The 19472-nt window shown below is 40.8% G+C and overlaps 1 protein-coding gene across 1 annotated transcript in view; it reads right to left on the bottom strand.

Annotated features, from left to right (window-relative positions):
• Positions 1 to 19472, bottom strand: part of LOC102260640 (phospholipid scramblase 1) — a 112699-nt gene that overhangs the window by 27447 nt on the left and 65780 nt on the right. The window contains exons 5-6 of the mRNA XM_005872264.2: positions 16963 to 17183; positions 14328 to 14489 (exon numbers count right to left, since the gene is read on the bottom strand). Of these exons, the coding sequence (XP_005872326.1) occupies positions 14328 to 14489; positions 16963 to 17183 (383 nt within the window). The remainder of the gene's footprint in view (positions 1 to 14327; positions 14490 to 16962; positions 17184 to 19472) is intronic.

Here is a 19472-nt window from a genome sequence, read left to right as displayed (position 1 = left end):
TCCTTTTTTTCTTTTTCTTTTTATTCTGGGCCAGCTTTAGCTCTGAGGCTCGGCTCCAGCTATGAGACCTCCGCTGCTGAAAGCAGGTTTCTGGCCTTTGTTTACCTTCTGTATTTGAAACAATGTTGCAGTCCTGCTGGTTGAAGCCCGGGGTTTTGTTTAGCTTCTATATTTGTTACAATGTTGCTTAGAGTGCAGCAGAGAGGCCGGCAAGGCAGGCGGGGTAGCTTGGCTTCCTCCGTCACTGAAGCAAGCAAGCCTCCCTGTTCGTGTCAGCTGCCTGGCTGCCGGCCGCCATCTTGGTTGGCAATTAATTTGCATATATCACTGATTAGCCAATGGGAAGGGTAGCGGCCGTACGGCTAATTACCATGTTTCTCTTTTATTAGATAGTATTACATTTTGTTTATTCATTTGTTGATGGACATTTGGATTGTTTCTACTTTTTGGCTATTGTGACTAGAGCTGCTGTCTACATTGGCTGGTCTTATTCATTTTTTTAAAATATATATTTTTATATATTTCAGAGAGGAAGAGAAAGGGAGAGATAGAAACATCAATGATGAGAGAGAATCATTGATTGGCTGCTTCCTGTATGTTTCCCACTAGGGACTGAAGCCGCAACCAGGGTATGTGCCCTGACTAGAATCACACCTGGGACCTTGTAGTCTTCAGGCTGACGCTCTATCTGCTGAGCCAAGCCAGCTAGGGCTTATTCCTTTTTATTAATTTCTTTTTAAATAATTTCTTTTAATTATAGTTGACATACAATATTCTATTAGTTTCAGGTGTATGAGCCAGTGATTAGACATTATTTAACTTACTAAGTGATCACCCCAGTAAATCTAGTACCATCTGACACCATACATAGTTATTAGAATACTTGAGGCCCGGTGCACAAAAATTTGTGTACTCGGGAAGGTCCCTCAGCCTGGCCTATGCCCTCTTGCAGTCTGGGACCCCTCAGAGGATGTTCACCTGCTGGCTTAGGCCTGCTTCGTCTGGTCAAGCCCCTTCAGGGTAGGGGTCCTCACTGGGGTGCCTGGCCATCCTGGGTGAGGGGCTGAGGGCCATTTTTAGTCTGCCCAAACCCCCTTCAGGGTGGGGGTCCCACTGGGGTGCCTGGCCAGCCTGGGTGAGGGGCTGATGGCTATTTGCAGTCTGGTCAAGCCCCTTCAGGGTAGGGGTCCTCACTGGGGTGCCTGGCCATCCTGGGTGAGGGGCTGAGGGCCATTTTTAGTCTGCCCAAACCCCCTTCAGGGTGGGGGTCCCACTGGGGTGCCTGGCCAGCCTGGGTGAGGGGCTGATGGCTATTTGCAGTCTGGTCAAGCCCCTTCAGGGTAGGGGTCCTCACTGGGGTGCCTGGCCATCCTGGGTGAGGGGCTGAGGGCCATTTTTAGTCTGCCCAAACCCCCTTCAGGGTGGGGGTCCCACTGGGGTGCCTGGCCAGCCTGGGTGAGGGGCTGATGGCTATTTGCAGTCTGGTCAAGCCCCTTCAGGGTAGGGGTCCTCACTGGGGTGCCTGGCCATCCTGGGTGAGGGGCTGAGGGCCATTTTTAGTCTGCCCAAACCCCCTTCAGGGTGGGGGTCCCACTGGGCCTCCTGGCCAGCCTGGGTGAGGGGCTGATGGCTGTTTTCAGACTGACCAAGCCCCTGGTGACCGAAGCTCCCAGCCTTTCCTTTTTTTTTTTATTCGCTCCAGCTCCGTGGCCATGGTGACTGAAAGCAGTTATCTGGGGTTTATTTACCTTCTATAAGTGAAACTTTGTTGCCTTGAGAGGAGGCAGCACCCGGCCAGTAGGCTTGGCTTCTTCCATCGCTGGGGCAACCAAGCCTCCTGCTCACTCCAACTCCATGGCTGCCGGCCGCCATCTTGGGTGGATTAATTTGCATACAGTCCCTCTGATTGGCTGGTGGGCATGGCTTAAGGTGTAGCGAAGGTACGGTCAATTTGCATGTTTGTCTTTTATTAGTGTAGATTGCTGACTATACTCTCCCTATGCTGTACTTTACATCTTCATGACATTTTGCAACTATCAACTTGTACTTCTTAATCCTTTCACCTTTTTCACCCATACTTCCAACACCCTTCTGGGAACTATCAAAATATTCTTTGTATCTATGAGTCTGTTTCTATTCTGTTTGTCCATTTATTTTATTTTTATTTTTTAGGTCTATTTTGTCTGGTGTAACTATTGCTACCCCAGCTTTTGTTTGTTTATTTCCATTTTTATGAAATACGTTTTTTTCATCCTTTTACTTTCAGTGTGTGTGTCTTTTGATCTGAAGAAAGTCTCTTGTAGACAGAATATGTAAGGTCTTGTTTTGTTATCCATTCAGCCACTGTATGTCTTCTCATTGGAGCATTTAATCCATTTGTGCTTAAAGTAATTATTGATAGGTATGTATTTATTGTTATTTTATTATTATATTTTTAATCTTTCTTCTTCTTAAATAAGATCCTTTAACATTTCTTGTAATACTGTTTTTATGGTAATGAACTATGTGAGAATAAACAAATCATCTTTTCTGTCAAAGAACAGGTTAGACAGCTGACATTTTGGACTGTATGACTTGGCAGCTGCCATGTTGGCGGCATGGCTTGCAGCTCCCCTGTGGGCCACCATCTTGAAACAGCAAAGGCCAACCCCTCCCTTTGAATTAGCCAATAGGGAAATACCATGTGCCTGAGCTCCAAACAAGAGTAAAGTACAGGTCACATACGTCAGGGATTATAAAGCCAAGCAGATCGCCTGCTCAGTTTGTGCATGCTTCTAGACCATGTGCGTGCACCCTTCTACGTAGAAGTAAAGATATTTGCCTTGCTTCCTGGATCCCGAGTATGTTTTGTGTTCTACCAGGACCCCTGAACTGGGGGGCTCACCTTATTTCTTACAATCTTGGGTCTCATCCGGGATACCGTTTGTCATCACAGGGAAATTGGACCCCTCTCCTGAGGAGGTGCACCCCACTACCAAGTTGCAACAGCCTCAGAGGGAGGGACATCCATCCACCCTGGGCCACCTATTATTTCAGGATCAAGAGTCAGCCAGCAACGCATGCAGGGCCCAAGCAAGACCTGTGGCAATCAGGTAAGCATGAACCAAGGTGGGAAATTGGACTGAGTAATACTTTGGTGATTGGGTATCCTCGGAGGTCGGGCATATGTGACTGGGATGTGTCTTGGACATAAAGTGAGTGTGGAGTTCTGATCTGTGGTTCCATTCTCCTGTGAGGGAAGTGGCCAGAGAAGGATGAAGCAGATCTCAGGGAGTATGAGAAACCTCCAATATGGGGGGTTGAGTACATAGTCACAAGCAACCTGCCAAGGATGGGAAGCAGAAATTCTAGGCCTAGGGAATACATTCCCCAAAATAGTCCATTGAGAGAATGCTGAGATTCTGGGGAGAGGCAGTGCCCCAAACCAGAGACAAAAGACATTGCTCTGCAGTGTAAACTTTCAGTGTGGCGCATGCCTGTATGAGAGTATTTGTTGATGTTTTATGTCTCTTAGTTGTTTCTTTAATTTGTTTAAAGATGGGGCAATTCCTGCTTTGGGGAAGCCCAGTTATGTGTGGTGAGGCTGAACATGTGACAGAGATTGCAGGATGTCCCAGCAGCTGCCAAGAATCCTTATTTTGGGGGATTCATCCTGCTCTCCCTGGCAGGTTGTTGGCCCGCCAGAAACTCTTAGCTAGTGAGATTTCTGTCTGTATGTCTGTAATGTAATGTTGACTTTCGATCTTTTAGGGACTTTGCTTTCCCCTGGTTTATGAATATAGGGAACCCTCCCTGTAGGCTTTGTGCCACTCAGAACCAAAGGTCATTTTGCTGTGCTGGGTTAAGATTTTAAGATTCTAAGGCAGCTTTGAAAACGGCTTTTAAATTTAAAAGCTGCAGAATAAAATGCACACGCGTGAAACTTGTGCAGGTGCTCTGAAAGGGGCAGGGTGGAGGAATTTGCAAAACCCCGCCTTACATCATGTCCATTAAACATCCAGCAGGCAGTGTTGGTATTACAGGGGACTGGGTGGTTCAGTGCCTGCCTGTGACATCACAAACCTGCACAGGCTGGCGGAAGTGGAACTGAGGCTATGGGGTGGGCACAGCTTGCCACTCCTGCGCCCTTGCAACAAGGAAATGGGCGGGAGGTAGGCATGTCCTTCCAGCGTTTTCTCTGAGACATTCAAAGTATATCATATCTGTGACATTACTAAAATATAAAAATTTAATAGCCAAATTAAAAATAATTAATTCTGTGGTCAAGACCAAACCTTTAATGTTACAACTGGTTTAAGTTTTAATAATATTTTTTTAAACATATTTTATTGATTTTTTTACAGAGAGGAAGGGAGAGGGATAGAGAGTTAGAAACATCGATGAGAGAGAAACATCGATCAGCTGCTTCTTGCACGCCCCCTCCTGGCGATGTGCCGGCAACCAAGGTACATGCCCTTGACCGGAATCGAACCCTGGACCCTTCAGTCCAAAGGCCAATGCTCTGTCCACTGAGCCAAACCGATTAGGGCAGTTTTAATAATATTTAAATTGGGTTTATTTGACAGATTTTCCGAATGTAATATTTTGAGAATTTAACTGAGAGACAGCTTTGTGACATCTCAAGGGCCCTGAGGTGACACAAAGATCTACTCTCTCCCTAAAAAGAAATATTTTTGAACTAAATTAGACCAATACAGTATACTTGAAATTGCATAAGGAAGTAAGCTATGCAGGCTGGGTTGGGTAACAAGATCAATGCTTCCATGAAAATGGGCAGTTCTTGCTCGGGGGCATACGACTCCCAGCCAGATTAGCGTGTCATTTCCTTGAACAGAAAAGGCAATCGTGGTTATTGGTCAAGAAAATGCTTTAGGTAATGATTGGCTTTAAAATCTCAAAGTTGTTAAGATATAATAAATAAACGTAACTAAAATAAAAAATTTGTGATAAAGCTTTTCAGTAATAATTATAAATATGTTAATAATAAAAGTCTAGTCACTCAAGAGGAGACTGACTGTGCTCTCTGTTGGAGGAAGCGGCCAGCCTGTAAAAGTAAAAAAAAAAAAAAAAAAAAAAAAAAAAAAAGCCTGAAAGAGAACAAGGGCAGACAGAAATGAAATGCTATGGCTATCTGGGAAAGAGAGCACCTGGCTGGCCCTGGTGTGCTTACAGCAGTGTAAGATTTCCAAACCCAGGAGCCCCAGTGGGACTCAGAACCTAAGTAAAGCCTTCAATATTCAGCAAGGCAAAGGAGAAGGACCTTCTGAATTTTACCAAGACTAAAAGATCAAATGAGAAAGTACTCTGGGCCAGACCCTGAGGACCAGTTGGGCCAAGAAATATTAAAAATTACATTTTGTCATCAATAGTTGACCTGACATCTCAAGAGAACTGAAAAGTTAAAGAACTGGAAGGATAAAGTTAAAGAAGTGCAGAAAAGCCGTTAAAAGAGGCTCAGAAAATCTATGTTCATAAAAATAAGAAAGGCAAAAACAGAAAACTAACATAATGTTCACGATTGTAGAACAAGTGGCCTAGGGAAGGGCTGGCCTGGAGGGCCAGAAACAGAAGCCACAGCAGTAACCTTAACATGTTATCTCTAAGGAAAAATCTGGCAGTTTAAATCCAAGCGGCTAGAAGACTAGGAACAGCCTGCCCCTCCTCTCCCTGCATTTTCTGTAGCCTCATATGCCTATACATAATTTTTCAAAAATCTTAATTAACTTAAAGGCTTTGGAGCATTGTGGGGTTAAATGATAAACATCTAAATATTTTTTTTAAAAAATGAAACATTAATTGCTAGACACAGTTTAATTTGCCTGCTCTTAGTTTTTATTACAGAAGATCTCTTGTACTTTGTTGAAGGTATATTTTCTTGAAAGTAAAAGTGCATTTAAAGTATGTTCAGAAATGTTAATCTAAGAAATGCTGGCTGTTTACTTTTTGGTAATCATTGAAAAATTAAGATTTCTAAGAGTGAAGAATTCTAATACATTAAAAAAAGAAAGAAAAGGTCTGTACAAGTTGCTGATGGTATGACAGAAGGACTGAGGCATGATTATGCATTTTAAAGGAAAAAAAGTGGTTTATAGAGGTGATTATTTCTGGAAGTTGTAAACATGTTTTTGGAAGTTGTAAGAATGTCTGTGGAAGTTATAAGAAGCTTGTAGAAAGAAATGTTAAAAGGAAATTGATTAAATGATACAGGCAAATAAGCCAGTACAAGCAGAACAGGGAAACTGAAATAGTAAAACAGCAATTTGGAGCCATCTAGAAAATATCTTCCCAAAACCAAGGACACTTAAAGAGTCAATGATTTGTATTTTGCCTCCCTAAACAGAGGGTAAATAGCTTATGCCAAAGTACTCAGGGAGACTGATGGGAGAAATCCAATTAGTGTCATTTGCTGTCCACACCCAAGGACAAATGAAGTTAGAAAATAAGCTTTATTTTGGTCAGTTCTTTTCTAATAAAACTAGAGGCCCAGTGCACAAAATTAGTGCACTGGGGCTTGTCCCTCAGCCCAGCCTGCACCCTCTCCAATCTGGGACCCCTCGGGGGATATCTGACCAGCAGTCAGACATCCCTCTCATAATCTGGTACTGCTGGCTCCCAACCGCTTGCCTGCCTGCCTGCCTGATTGCCCTTAACTGCTTCTGCCTGCCAGCCTGATTACCCCCTAACCACTCCCCTGACAGCCTGATCGATGCCTAACTGCTCCCCTGCTGGCCCGATTGCCCACAACTGCCCTCCCCTGCTGACCTCGTTGCCCCCAACTGCTCTCCCCACCGGCCTGGTCATCCCTAACTTCCCTCCCCTGCCGGCCCAGTCACCCCTAACTGCCCTCCCCTACAAGCCTGGCTCCCAGACCCAACTGCCCTCCCTGGCTGGCCCGGTCACCCCTAACTGCCCTCCCCTGCTGGTCTGATCGCCCACAAGTGCCCTCCCCTGCTGGCCATCTTGTGGTGGCCATCTTTTAACCACATGGGTGCGGCCATCTTGTGCAAGGGTGTGGTGGTCAATTTGCATATTACCTCTTTATTATATAAAATAATTATGTTATATTAAATAGGTATTTAATAAATAAGAAGACCATCTTTTAAGCATGGGAACTGAAGTTTGCTAGCCTATGTTTCTGTCTAATACACTTTAATATTTAATCTGGTAAAATCAAGTTTGACAACCTTCCTAAGGTTTGAATTTTAAGAAAAGTCTTATTGTTTTTTTTAACCTGGAGTTGGGTGTGGGTGATTCTAATAGACCCTGGAACACCTCAAGATCTTCCTACAATGGAAACTAGGGACCAATTTCTTAAGAAATATGTAATGGGTATCACTTCTACTTTAATCTCTCTCAGGTTAGAAGGCCTCCTGACCCAAAGCCCTCTTGAGTTTCCGGTTCATCACCATTGACTGGAAGACTACCTTTGTTCTAATCAAGATTTGGAAGGGAAGCAAGTTGAAACCCTTCTGGGAAGGACCCAACCTGTGTTGTTTACCACAGAGACTGCTGTTCAGACTGCAGAGCAAGGTTGGACCCATCACACCGAAGTTAAGGGCAGACACGCCTCAACTTGAACAGCCATATAGGACATATCCCTTGAAATTGACACTAAAAACTGTGAGTTTTCTTAATAACCATCATGTACTGGGCTCTATTTGCTTTAGGAATCTGGAAAATTACAGAGGCTTACAATGTGGGCTGGAGAAATGTGTACAACCTGGATCATGCTTACCCAGTTATTTATTATAGATAACTTGAATGACTTGGATATTTCAACCTTTAGGTCAAAAGATTGGCTAGAACTAGATTTAGGGTTAGAGGTCACAGGAGAAGATCCCCTAGGCCACTGCCACCACCATGCAAATAGAAGTAGGATATAAGGGAACAAATGCCGGGGTGGAATGGACTAAATATTCTGTACGCTCCCTAAATAAAAGTGGCTGTTACACTAGTGCAGCAAGAAGGCTAGAGGCCCAAGTGGTCCCATTTCCATTCAGATGGGTCTCAGACAGTAACGGGATGGAATGTGTGCTTGCCTTGTACCAGGAGGAAACCACCTGGGGAAACGCTTCCTGTAAGACTCTTTCCCTGTTGTTCTCATTCAACAGAGGTAAAGAGCAAGGACCCACCCGCCCCCTCCAAATCATCTAGCCCTGTCCTCTGACATAAACTATACCTTCTGCCTCTCAAAGGAGGAAACAGTGCTTGGAATTTATGAGAAATTTATCTGGATGCATAAATGGCCGAGTACCCTCAGAAGGCAATCATGCTGCAATGTCAATACCCCGTGCTGATGTCTGGTGGTGTTATGGGGGACCCTGATTTGTGGCCTTGCCCAGCAGTTGGAGTGGAACTTGCGCTCTGATACAATTGGCTATCACTTTCACTTTGGCGTATCATAAACTTTTTTCAATGGACAGACAAACTACGAAGAGGAGAGTGAGTCCAGGGGGCTCCTTTGATCCTCACATATACACAGATTCCATTGGGGTTCCAGGAGGCATGCCAAACGAGTTTAAGGCTAGAAATCAGATTGCTGCAGGATTTGAGTCTGTCCTGTTCTGGTGGCCCACTGTAAACAAGAATGTGGCTGGATTAATTATATTTACCATAACCAGCAAAGGCTTGTTATCTATACTTGAGACGCAGTTAAAGGGATAGCTGAGCAGCCAGATGCTAGCAGCAGGATGACCTGGGAGAGTAGGTTGGCCTTGGATCTGATTCTGACAGAAAAAGGAGAAATATGTGTAATGTTGGGGGCCAGTGTTATACATTCATCCCTGACAACACAGCAGATGGACCATCACTGAGGCCCCACAGGTACTGACAGCTTTAGCGATGAGTGAGCTGGAACCTGGGATCAAGGTCCTTTCTCTGATGCACTAGAACAGTGATGTGGAACCTTTTGAGCTCGGCGTGTCAGCATTTTGAAAAACCCTAACTTAACTTGGTGCCATGTCACATATTTTTTATATTTACAACCATAGTAAAACAAAGATTTATATTTTTGATATTTATTTTATATATTTAAATGCCATTTAACAAAGAAAAATCAACCAAAAAAATGAGTTCGTGTGTCACCTCTGACACACGTCATAGGTTCGCCATCACTGCACTAGAGCAATGGTGTCCACATTCACCCCTTTGATTAGAAGTTATAGTGATGGGATGTTACATCATCCCATGTATGGGGATGGGGGTTCTTTTTTTTTTTTAATATATTTTATTGATTTTTTACAGAGAGGAAGGGAGAGAGATAGAGAGTCAGAAACATCGATGAGAGAGAAACATCGATCAGCTGCCTCCCGCACATCTCCCACTGGGGATGTGCCCGCAACCCAGGTACATGCCCCCGACCGGAATCGAACCCGGGACCCTTCAGTCCGCAGGCCGACGCTCCATCCACTGAGCCAAACCGGTTTCGGCAGGGATGGGGGTTCTTATCCAAGGGTTAATTGAAACTGCATTGACCAAACAGCAAATTAGTCTTCTCCTAGACACTGTAGAGCATGAAAGTCAATGAATGTCAGCCGATTTTGAAGAAAAGAGTTTAAATAAAGAAAAGGGGGAGTTGTGAGAAAAAACAAATCATCTTTCCTGCCAAAGAACAGTTTAGACAGCCACCATTTTGGACTGCATGACTTGGCAGCCACCATGTTGGCCGCTGGCTTGCAGCACCCCTGGAAGCCGCCATCTTGAAACAGCAAAAGCCAACCACTCCGTTTGAATTAGCCAATCAGGAAAGACCATGCGCCTGAGCTCCAATAAAGAGTAAGGGACAGGTCATGTATGTCAGAGATTATAAAGCCGAACAGACCACCTGCTTGGTGTGCACGTGCTTTCATACCATGTGTGCGCATCCTTCTACGTAGAAGTAAAGATATTTGCCTTGCTGCCTGGCTCCCAAGTATGTTTTGTGTTCTATCAGGACCCCTGGATTGGGGGGCTCACCTTATTTCTTACAACTACTTTAGCTTTTTCTTGTCTGTGAAGCTCTTTATCTGTCCTTCAATTCTAAATGACAGCTTTGCTGGGTAGAGTAAGTTCTGAATCATTTTGAATATTTCTTGCCACTGCTTGCTGTTGAGAAATCAGCTGACAGTCTTATGGAAGCTCCCTTGTAGGTAACACTGCTTTTCTCTTGCTGCTTTAAAGATACTCGCTTTGTCTTTAACCTTTAGCATTTTAATTATGTGTCTTGGTGTAGGCCTCTTTGGGTTCATCTTGTTTGGGACTCTCTGTGCTTCCTAGACTTGTATGACTATTTCCTTCAGCAAGTTAGGAAAGTTTTCTGTCATCATTTTTTATAATCCTTGATCTCTCTCTTCTCCTTCTGGCACTCCCATGATTTGAACATTGGTACACTTGAAGTTGTCCCAAGCTTCCTTATACTATCCTCATTTAGTGGATTCCCTTTTATTTTTTGCTGTTCTAATTGGCTGTTTTCTGTTTCCTTATCTTCCAAATCTCTAATTTGATCCTATGCTTAATCCACTCTATTGTTGATTTCCTGTAATGTACTCTTCAACTCAGCCAGTGCATTTTTTCATTTCTGACTTCTTCTTTTTCATGTTTTCTATCTCCTTTTTTTAAGTTTCTTATCCCTTTGTTGAAGTTCTCATTAAGTCCATCTATTCTTCCCCTAAATTCATTGAGCATCCTTATAACCAGTGTTTTGAACTCTGAATTTCATAGACTGCTGTCTCTATTATTAGTTCTTTTTCTGGAGTTTTGTTATGCTTTTTCATTTGGGACATATTTTTTTGTCTCCTCATTTTGCCTGCCTACTTGTGTTTCCTTCTACGTACTGGCTATATTACCTGGGGTTGGTAGAGTTGCCTTATGTAGCAGGTGTTCTGCAGGGTCCAGTGGCAGAGCCTCCCTGATCACCCCAGTCTGGCACTCCAGGTGTGCTCTCTGTGTGGCTGTGTACACCCTCTTGTTGTAGTTGAGCCTTGATTGCTGTTCATACATAGTGGGAGGAATTTGTCCCCAAACTTATTAGCTACAAAGATTCTCTGCTCCTCCTACCAGGCTCAATATGGCTTCTTGTTTATATCTTTAGTTGCAGGACTTATATTCTGCTAGATTTCAAATTGTTGTGAATGATGGTTTTCTTCTAGTTTAGTTATAATTTTGATATAATTGTGGGAGGATTCAAGTACCATGTTTACTTATGCCACCATCTTGATTGGAACCCCACAGTTGCATATTTTATATTTTCTTTTTTAATTTGAAGTTTCCTGTTTACCTTAGCTATATATGAGTGTCAGGTTTTTGGTTTTTTTTCACACACAGAACTCCTTGTACTTTTTGAATCTGAGGGTGCATGGTATCAAGTTAGCAACTTTCTGTCATTTATCTCTTTGAATAGCATCTCAGTGCATTCTCTTTCACTGTAGCTCCTCTTTGACATATGAAAGAGTAGTTTTTTCTTCTATCTCCTTCAGTTTCATTTTGTCCCTTCAAATTTATAATGCTTTCCTCACCTATTTATTTTACAAATATGGATAATCCAGTTCTCTTCACCTGTATCTAATTTGCAGCTCAATCTTTCTAATGAGGTTTTATTAATGACTATTTTTCATTTTCAGAGGTTCTATTTGGTTTATCTTCAAATCCTCCTGTCCTTTATTATTGGTATCATTCTTCCCTTTTTTGTTTAGTCTCTTTACTGTTTATTTAAGTGTTTTTGTATGCTTGCAGACTATTCTATTACATGCAGTTTGTTCTTGGATTGGTTCCTAGGGAATTATGCAATTTTTAAATATGTTAATGTAAAGATAGATTCCCCCTCCCCTGTAAGAATAGAAGGTGTCCTTGGTGATTAATCTCCTTCTAGTGTGCCTTCCCATTTGATTCTGCCACTCAGGATCTATTTCTATGTATTAAGACTCCTAAACATACCATAATAATGGTGTGGATTCAGATTTCAAATTCATACAGGGGCCTGGATTGGGATATCAGTTTAATGTGTACATGTTTTTCCCTTACCAAGAGTCTTAGAAGGAGACAGATTCACTTATCATCTCTACAGGATGTAGATGAGAATCTATTGTCTTCTCCACACCATTGGGATAATCTTCTCATGGCTTAAACTACTATGTGTATGTTGAAAACTCTCCAATATTTTTCTTTACATACCTAAAACTCAACGTGACTCAAATAAAAATCAGTAGCTTGAAGGAGAAACTCAACTGTTTCTCCTTCAAGATTCTTATCATTGACAAACGCATTATTTCAGCTTCTTAATTCTCAGACATCAGATTCATCTCCAGATGTTTTTTCATTCTCAATTGACATCAAATTCATGAGGCAGTTCCATTCAATATATTTATAAAATATCACTCAGTTATTTCTTCCTATAGAACAACCCCTGCTGTGTTCAGGCTTTTATCTCTTTTCTACCCCAAGTTTTCATAACCACTGACACCATGATGTAGTCCATATTCCATTGTGGTCCCTCATACTCAAAATTCCTAATTTAAGTGTCAAGGGTAGGATAGAGAGGGGACTGGTTGAAAGAAGGTGAATGGCTTAGCCAAAGAACATGCATGTATAACCCATAAATACAGACAACAGTGTGGTGGTGGCCAGAGGGTAGGGGACTGGGTGGAGGTGGGAAAAGGAGGGGAAAATGAGGACATCTGTAATAGTGTCAACAATAAGAAAATAAAGTTAAAAAAGAAAACATAAAAAATAGAGTCTATTTTGTTTGATATAAAAAAGAAATTGACTCAAATGATCATTTCTCAAATCTCTGAATGATGGTACCTAGTTTGCATCATTCTAGATGCATAGAAGTTAATTTATTACATATAATAAATCCTCTAAGGATTCTATTTCAAATGTATGCTGGATGCAATCTAAATTCCTTAGCATTAACTATAATAATTTCACATTTTTTTTTTAGTTTCACCAATTTCTCCAAAATAAATACGTGACAGCTAAACTTCCATTAATATTGTTCCCCGAATGAGTAATTATCTTTCCACTCCTCTGGATCTTTGATACATATGCCATCCTACATAAAGAATGATTATTATACATACATCTATATAAAGTTCTTACACATACATATTACACACACACAAACATAAACATTATACATATTCCACATAGGGGATGGGAAGAGATTCATCAGAGAATTTATATGCATGTATGCCTAACCCATGGACACAAACAATAGTGCAGTGAAGGCCTGGTGTGTGGGTGCAGGGTGAAGGGGGCAGTGGGGAAAAAAAGGGGACATCTGTGATACTTCCAATAACAGATACATTTTTAAAAAGAGCCTTTACATTGTGTGTGTCTTCTTAGAATTGTCCATTTCTGTCATGAGCCTGTTAAATCCATGGAGGAAATAATTAATCTTTACATAACCAGGGTCTAACAGAAGAATTGAAAAATCACATAGCTGGGGAAGTCAGCCAAGAAATATAAAAAATGAAGGGAATATTAGGAAGCCTGTGGAAGTTGGGAAAGTGGCAGAGTTCTCACATCTTATTATAAGGGGGCATCCATGCTCAGTTAGTTGTAGGATATTTTTGTCCCTTCTGTGAAAATGTGAGCCCAGTTTAACAAATTTTTATGATTTTCCAAGAGAATCATGTCAAAATTAGCTCATAAAATTTCCTGATTTTTAAATATTTGTTACTAAATAATTTGGACTTAAGGCTAGACCATCTGTTGGAAAACTGCTGTGATGAAATTGCTCCATGTAGTAAGTATACAGATATATTGTGGTTTCTAACAATCAAATTTAATATAAAGGTAAAGGAGAGAACACAGAGAAGCATAACTGGGTAGCACATCTTACACTATATTTCTGAAAACTCTCTTTGCATAATTGGGCTTTTTGTAGGAACTCAAAGATGTCAGACCTTCTGAAGAGGGCCAAGAGCACTGGCAGCCTGTGTTTCAGACTAAGGAAGGATCATTAAGGCTTTGTCAGTTAGACAAAGGTTAGATGACAAGGCTAACATTCTATTCAAAACGGATAATGTATAGGACCTCTATATAGAAACCACCACATTGAAATATTAGTTGTTTTGTTTATATTTATTTGAGTACAGGGCTCCACTTTTCTTTTTTTGACTTAGCATAATCAGTACTGAAGCTCAATGAGATTAATAACTTCCCTTCTGACCAAAGTTAAATATATGAGCACATTGTCTCCCACTTGAGAATTAGGATACACATTTTTAAAAATATATTTGTAACTTCCCACAAAATTATATTTTCCCTACATTTGGAAAATGTAAGGAAATCCTATAAAAATTATCACCTCTTAGCTCAAATCTTATAAAAATTATCATATCTCTTACCTCAAAATCAACATCTCCACAACATTTGCATGCAAAAAATGGACCGATAATTCTTAGTATATCCTTTTTATTCTCATTTTGAATTGTAAACTTAGGCACATACGGGTGCTTGGTCTGAATAACATAACCTATTGGTATACCAGGAGGAGCATAGATTTTTATCTGTAAAATAATATATGTAATGTGTAATCATTGCTGTCATCATCATCATCACTCATGTCTAATAAGAGCTTTCATTAATTAAGTGCATTTTTTGGAATGGGCAATAATTTTCTTTTCCAGCTTTATTGAGGTATAATTGACAAGTACAGTTGTAATATATTTAAAGTGTACAATGTGATGATTTGATATACATATACATTGTGAAATGATTACCACAATCAGGTTAGTTAACACATCAGTAACCTCATATAGTGATGCTTGAGACCTACTCTTGGCAAATTTCAAGTATACAGCATAGTATTATTAACTATACTCACTATGCTGTACATTTGAGCCTCAAGCTTATTCCTCTTATAACTAAAAGTTGGTGTAGTTTGTCCAACATTTTCCTATCCTCCTCTCCCCAGTCCTAGGCAACCACTATTTAAATCTCTATTTTGATGAATTAGTGTTTTTTTGTTTTTGTTTTTAGATTCCATATGTAAGTGATACCATACTGCATTTGTCTGTTTCTGTCTTACCTGTTTCACTCAGCACAATGGCCTCTAGGTGCATCCATATTGTCTCAATGGCAAGGTTTTCTTCTTTTATTTGGCTGAATAATATCCCATTGTGTATATCTATATATCTATATCTATATCTATATCATGTTTCTTACCCATGAATCCATCAACCAAAACTTAGGTTATTTCCATATCTTGTTTATTGTAATTGATGCTGCAATTAACATGGAAATGTAGATATCTCTTTGAAAACCTGATCTCATTTCCTTTGCATATATACCCAGAAGAGGGATTGGTAGATCACATGCTGTTTTTCATAATGGCTGTAACAATTAATATTCCTACCAACAGCTTACGAGTGTTCCCTTATCTTCACACCCTTGCCAAATTATGTCTTGTTTTCGGATAACAACCATTCTAACAGGGGTAATGTGACATCTCATAGTGGTTTTGGTTTTAATTTTCTTAATGATTAGTTATGTTGAACACTTTTCAAACATCTTTGGGCCACTTGTATTAATTCTTTGGAAAAAATGTCTATTCAGCTCCTTTGCTGATTTCTAAGTAAAAGATACTGTTCTATGCAATACTTAATTGACAACAAACACCAGATTGGTGCTATTATTCCTATTTATGGAGAAAGTAACTGAAGAACAGAGAGTTAACTAACTTGTATCAGATTCTCTAGCTGCAAAGTAGACAAGATGAGTCACACAGTTGGACAGGCTGCATGCATAGACTCCACTCTTAAGTATTGCTCTCCTGACCTGTACATTTAAAAATGTCCATACTTATGAAACTTGTTGAAATTATTAAGGAACTCTTTTCTCAAATTCCTATAAAAACAGTGGTTTAGATGTATGAATAGAATCCTGATTGCTGGTGAAATTTTCAAATCTGAGTGGACATGGCTCTATAATGGAAAGGAACTGGGGCCTGAAAATTTGGCTCTGCTATTAGCGGAGTGACCTAGGGAGTTCCTCAGCATGCTCATGTGTAAGTAACATTGTCCTAAACTATTATCTAAGGTCAATAATATAATGTTTATTAATGTGCTCTTTACATTCAGAGCATATTCCACCAAACTCTGTTTTTCCTCAGATATTCCTATGGATAGATACTGTTATACCTAAGCTAAATGACAAAACACAACATAATTCAGTAGGAATAACTTCAGTTATCTTTTGAAAATAAATGCAGTCTTAGAATTCAAATATCTATGTGCCTGTAACTCGGTCTGTGACCTGGTCTTACAGCTACTTGTCTGGAATGACTGACCAGGCAAGGGCTGGTCTCAGGCCAGTAGGGATACAGGCAAAGACCAACTTTCCTGTATGCTCTCAGTTCCCTGGTGCTTCCCCTGAGATCCACGTTCTGTACCAGTGAGCTGACAAGTAATATGAAATAGACACCTGGCCTTTATAGAACTGAAGGTACCCACACCTAGCACATACCTATTACAGGTGCACAAATATATTATTTTTTAAATGGGGAACTTAAGAACACAGGATTTGAGATTTCTCAAAGGTGGTATCTCCTAGGTTTCTTCCATAATAGGTTGGCCAAAATTGTGAGATGGACATATCTGTTCTTTTCTTCATTCTTCTGTACACTTGATCCTGGAATTGTATCCTAGGATATTCTCTGCAGTGCCCTCCTCTGGCTTTAGCCAGACCTCTCATGGTCATTTAAAGTAAGGGACTTTACCAACATGCCTTATCTTCTCAACTCTCCCCAAAGTCTGACTCTGAGCAGAAGCTCATTCCCATGAGATGAACTTCTCAGGGCCAGGGGGCTAACTGCTCACTATTTTTCACCTGCCACCCTTCTTCTCCCAATTACTCTCAAGCATAAAACAATAGTTCATGGACCAAATTTTAGAAAATCTCATTTGATTATACAGGTTCAATGAAAGGGTGATAATTTTTGTTGAACTACTTTACATATTACCTGGGTAAGTGCTCACTGACCTCCTGAAGGCAGCAGGGGCAACAACAGCTGGTACATCTTAGTGGTCTCTCCAGAGTTATGACCTCTCGGCCCATAAGATCAAGAATCCTCATGGTAAAAGGCCTATGAGCCCCACAAGTATTTCGGGTACAGCAATTATTATCCTCGGTGACAAAGTAAATCTTCTGTCCAAGGCTGTTCTTAATTTCATATTTGTTGTTTGTTTCAATATGTATGATGACTGAAAATAAAGAAGAGGACATCTTAATCACCTTTATGTTTAAAAATATAATTAATCTAAATACTTAAAATCAAATATTTTCAGATATTACTTTAGATGATACTTCATGTCACATTGGGAGATTGAAAAGAAAAGGTGTTTAGAGATGATCTAGGCAGAGAAAAATAGCAAAGGAAGAGAACTAGGAGAGGATATGAAAGTATAAAATATTATGAGATCTATGTGAGACATAGAAAAGAAAACCCATATCCTCCTAATTCCATAGAGTCATGTCAGAAAGGGAGACTTAGCTGCTAATGAATGGGCTGTGCTGCAGATGGTCACAATTGTGCTTAGGTGTATGCAGAATATGTCCACTTGCTTGATACAGTTTTCAGATATTCAATTAAGGAGGGAACAGAGGATGATTGCTATGTTTATGCTCTGTAAAATAGGATATAAAATAAATTGGCTGTGGTTTTACTTTATACCATATTCATTGCTTAGTGTTTGCACTGTGTGAGGGAAGGTAATGAAGGCATTTACTCTCAATGCACATGTGAAAGTAGAAGGTGAATCAGAACATCACACTGGGCCCAGGGCACCCTTGTTTAATGCAGCAGTTGTTCAGAGGTGGGAGGTGGTATAAGACAAGGGGGTAAGGTGCTTGGCAACCAGGCTGCAACTCATAGGATATCTAGATCACTGGCATCTTAAGTGAACTCTGTATCTTATAGGGGCTAATCTTTTCACAGGAGAAAAATAAATATGCTAAATACTGACACCTGCCTGGTATCTTAGTGAAGTCTTCACAGCTGAACCACACACTGGAAACCTCTCCTTGCTTAGAGCCAAGAAGGAGCAATTCTTGTTCCCACTTGTTCAGAGCCCTCATTAACTTGGGTCATAGGATATCACAAGCCATCCAAATAACAAGTGATTAAAATAAATATATGGAGACAAAATTACTCTCTAATATGTGTGTGGATGGACTTTCATTCAGATAGAGACATGCTGTGCAAGTCTAGCACCATGACCTCCCTCAGGTGTCTTTCTTCTGACTCACATAGGCCCTGGATTATCTATACTAATAAAAGCCTAGGTGGCCCTCAGGCCCTCGAGCGATGCCCTCTCATCATCACAAAATGGCTTCCCCCACGTCATCACAAGATGGCTGCCCCCACGTCGTCACAGGATGGCTACCACAAGATGGATGCCACAAGATGGTCACCACAAGATAGCCAGCAGGGGAGGGCAGTTCTGGGCGACCAGGCCTGCAGGGGAGAGCAGTTGTAGGTGACCGTGCCTGCAGGGGAGGGCAGTTGTGGGCGATCGGGTCAGCAGGGGAAGGCAGTTGGGGACAATCAGGCAGGCAGGGGAGCCGTTAGGGGACAATCAGTCTGGCAGGCAGAAGCACTTAGGGGCAATCAGGCAGGCAGGCAGGCGAGTGGTTAGGAGTCAGGGGTCCCATATTGTGAGAGGGATGTCCGACTGCCTGTTTTGGCCCAATCCCTGCAGGATCAGCAGTCAGACATCCCTCTAGTGGTCCCAGATTGGAGAGGGTGCAGGGGGGCTGAGGAACCCCCCTTCCCATGCACGAATTTCATGCACTGGGCCTCTAGTGCCTTTATAAGAACAACCCTTGATTTCAACATCTGCCAGTCAAATGTTTCATGAAACAAACAAACAAACAAACAAACTGTTTTATGACTTGGGATCTATTATCTATGTGTTTCATTAAGTAGCTAAATCACAAAAATCTGCTTGTTTATCTGTAAAATGAGATCAATGGTGTTACACAATCTCTAAATATCTTTCCAGTTACTTAAAAATAAATAAATAAAAACAACATAGAATTCTATGGTTGGTTATATTTTTAAGGTATATTAAATTTTTATATTTTGTTTTTATTTTTTTTATTAAGTGCATTAGGGTTACCTTGGTTAATAAGATTATATAGGTTTCAAATGCATATTTCTCTGATACATGATCTTCATATTGCATTGTGTGCCCACAACTTAAAATCAAATCATCTTCCATCATCATATATTAGGCCAACTTTGCCCTTTACTACCCACCTTTCTTCTGGTAACCACTATACTGTTATCTGTGTCTATGAGCTTTTGTTTGTTTGCTTTTCTTGTTTGTTCATTTTTTTATTTCAGTTTTATATCCCACATATAAGTGAAATAATATGAGTCTTCAACATTTCTGTCTGACTTATTTCATTTAACATGACATTCTCAAGGTCCATCCATGTCGTCTCCAATGGGAGTATTTAATCTTTTCTTATGGCTGAATAGTATTCCA

Source organism: Myotis brandtii, unplaced genomic scaffold, assembly GCF_000412655.1.
Source record: "Myotis brandtii unplaced genomic scaffold, ASM41265v1 scaffold373, whole genome shotgun sequence".
In the NCBI taxonomy this organism is placed as follows: domain Eukaryota; kingdom Metazoa; phylum Chordata; class Mammalia; order Chiroptera; family Vespertilionidae; genus Myotis; species Myotis brandtii.
The sequence above is the reverse complement of the archived record's forward strand: the minus strand, read 5'-3'. Positions and strand labels throughout refer to the sequence as shown.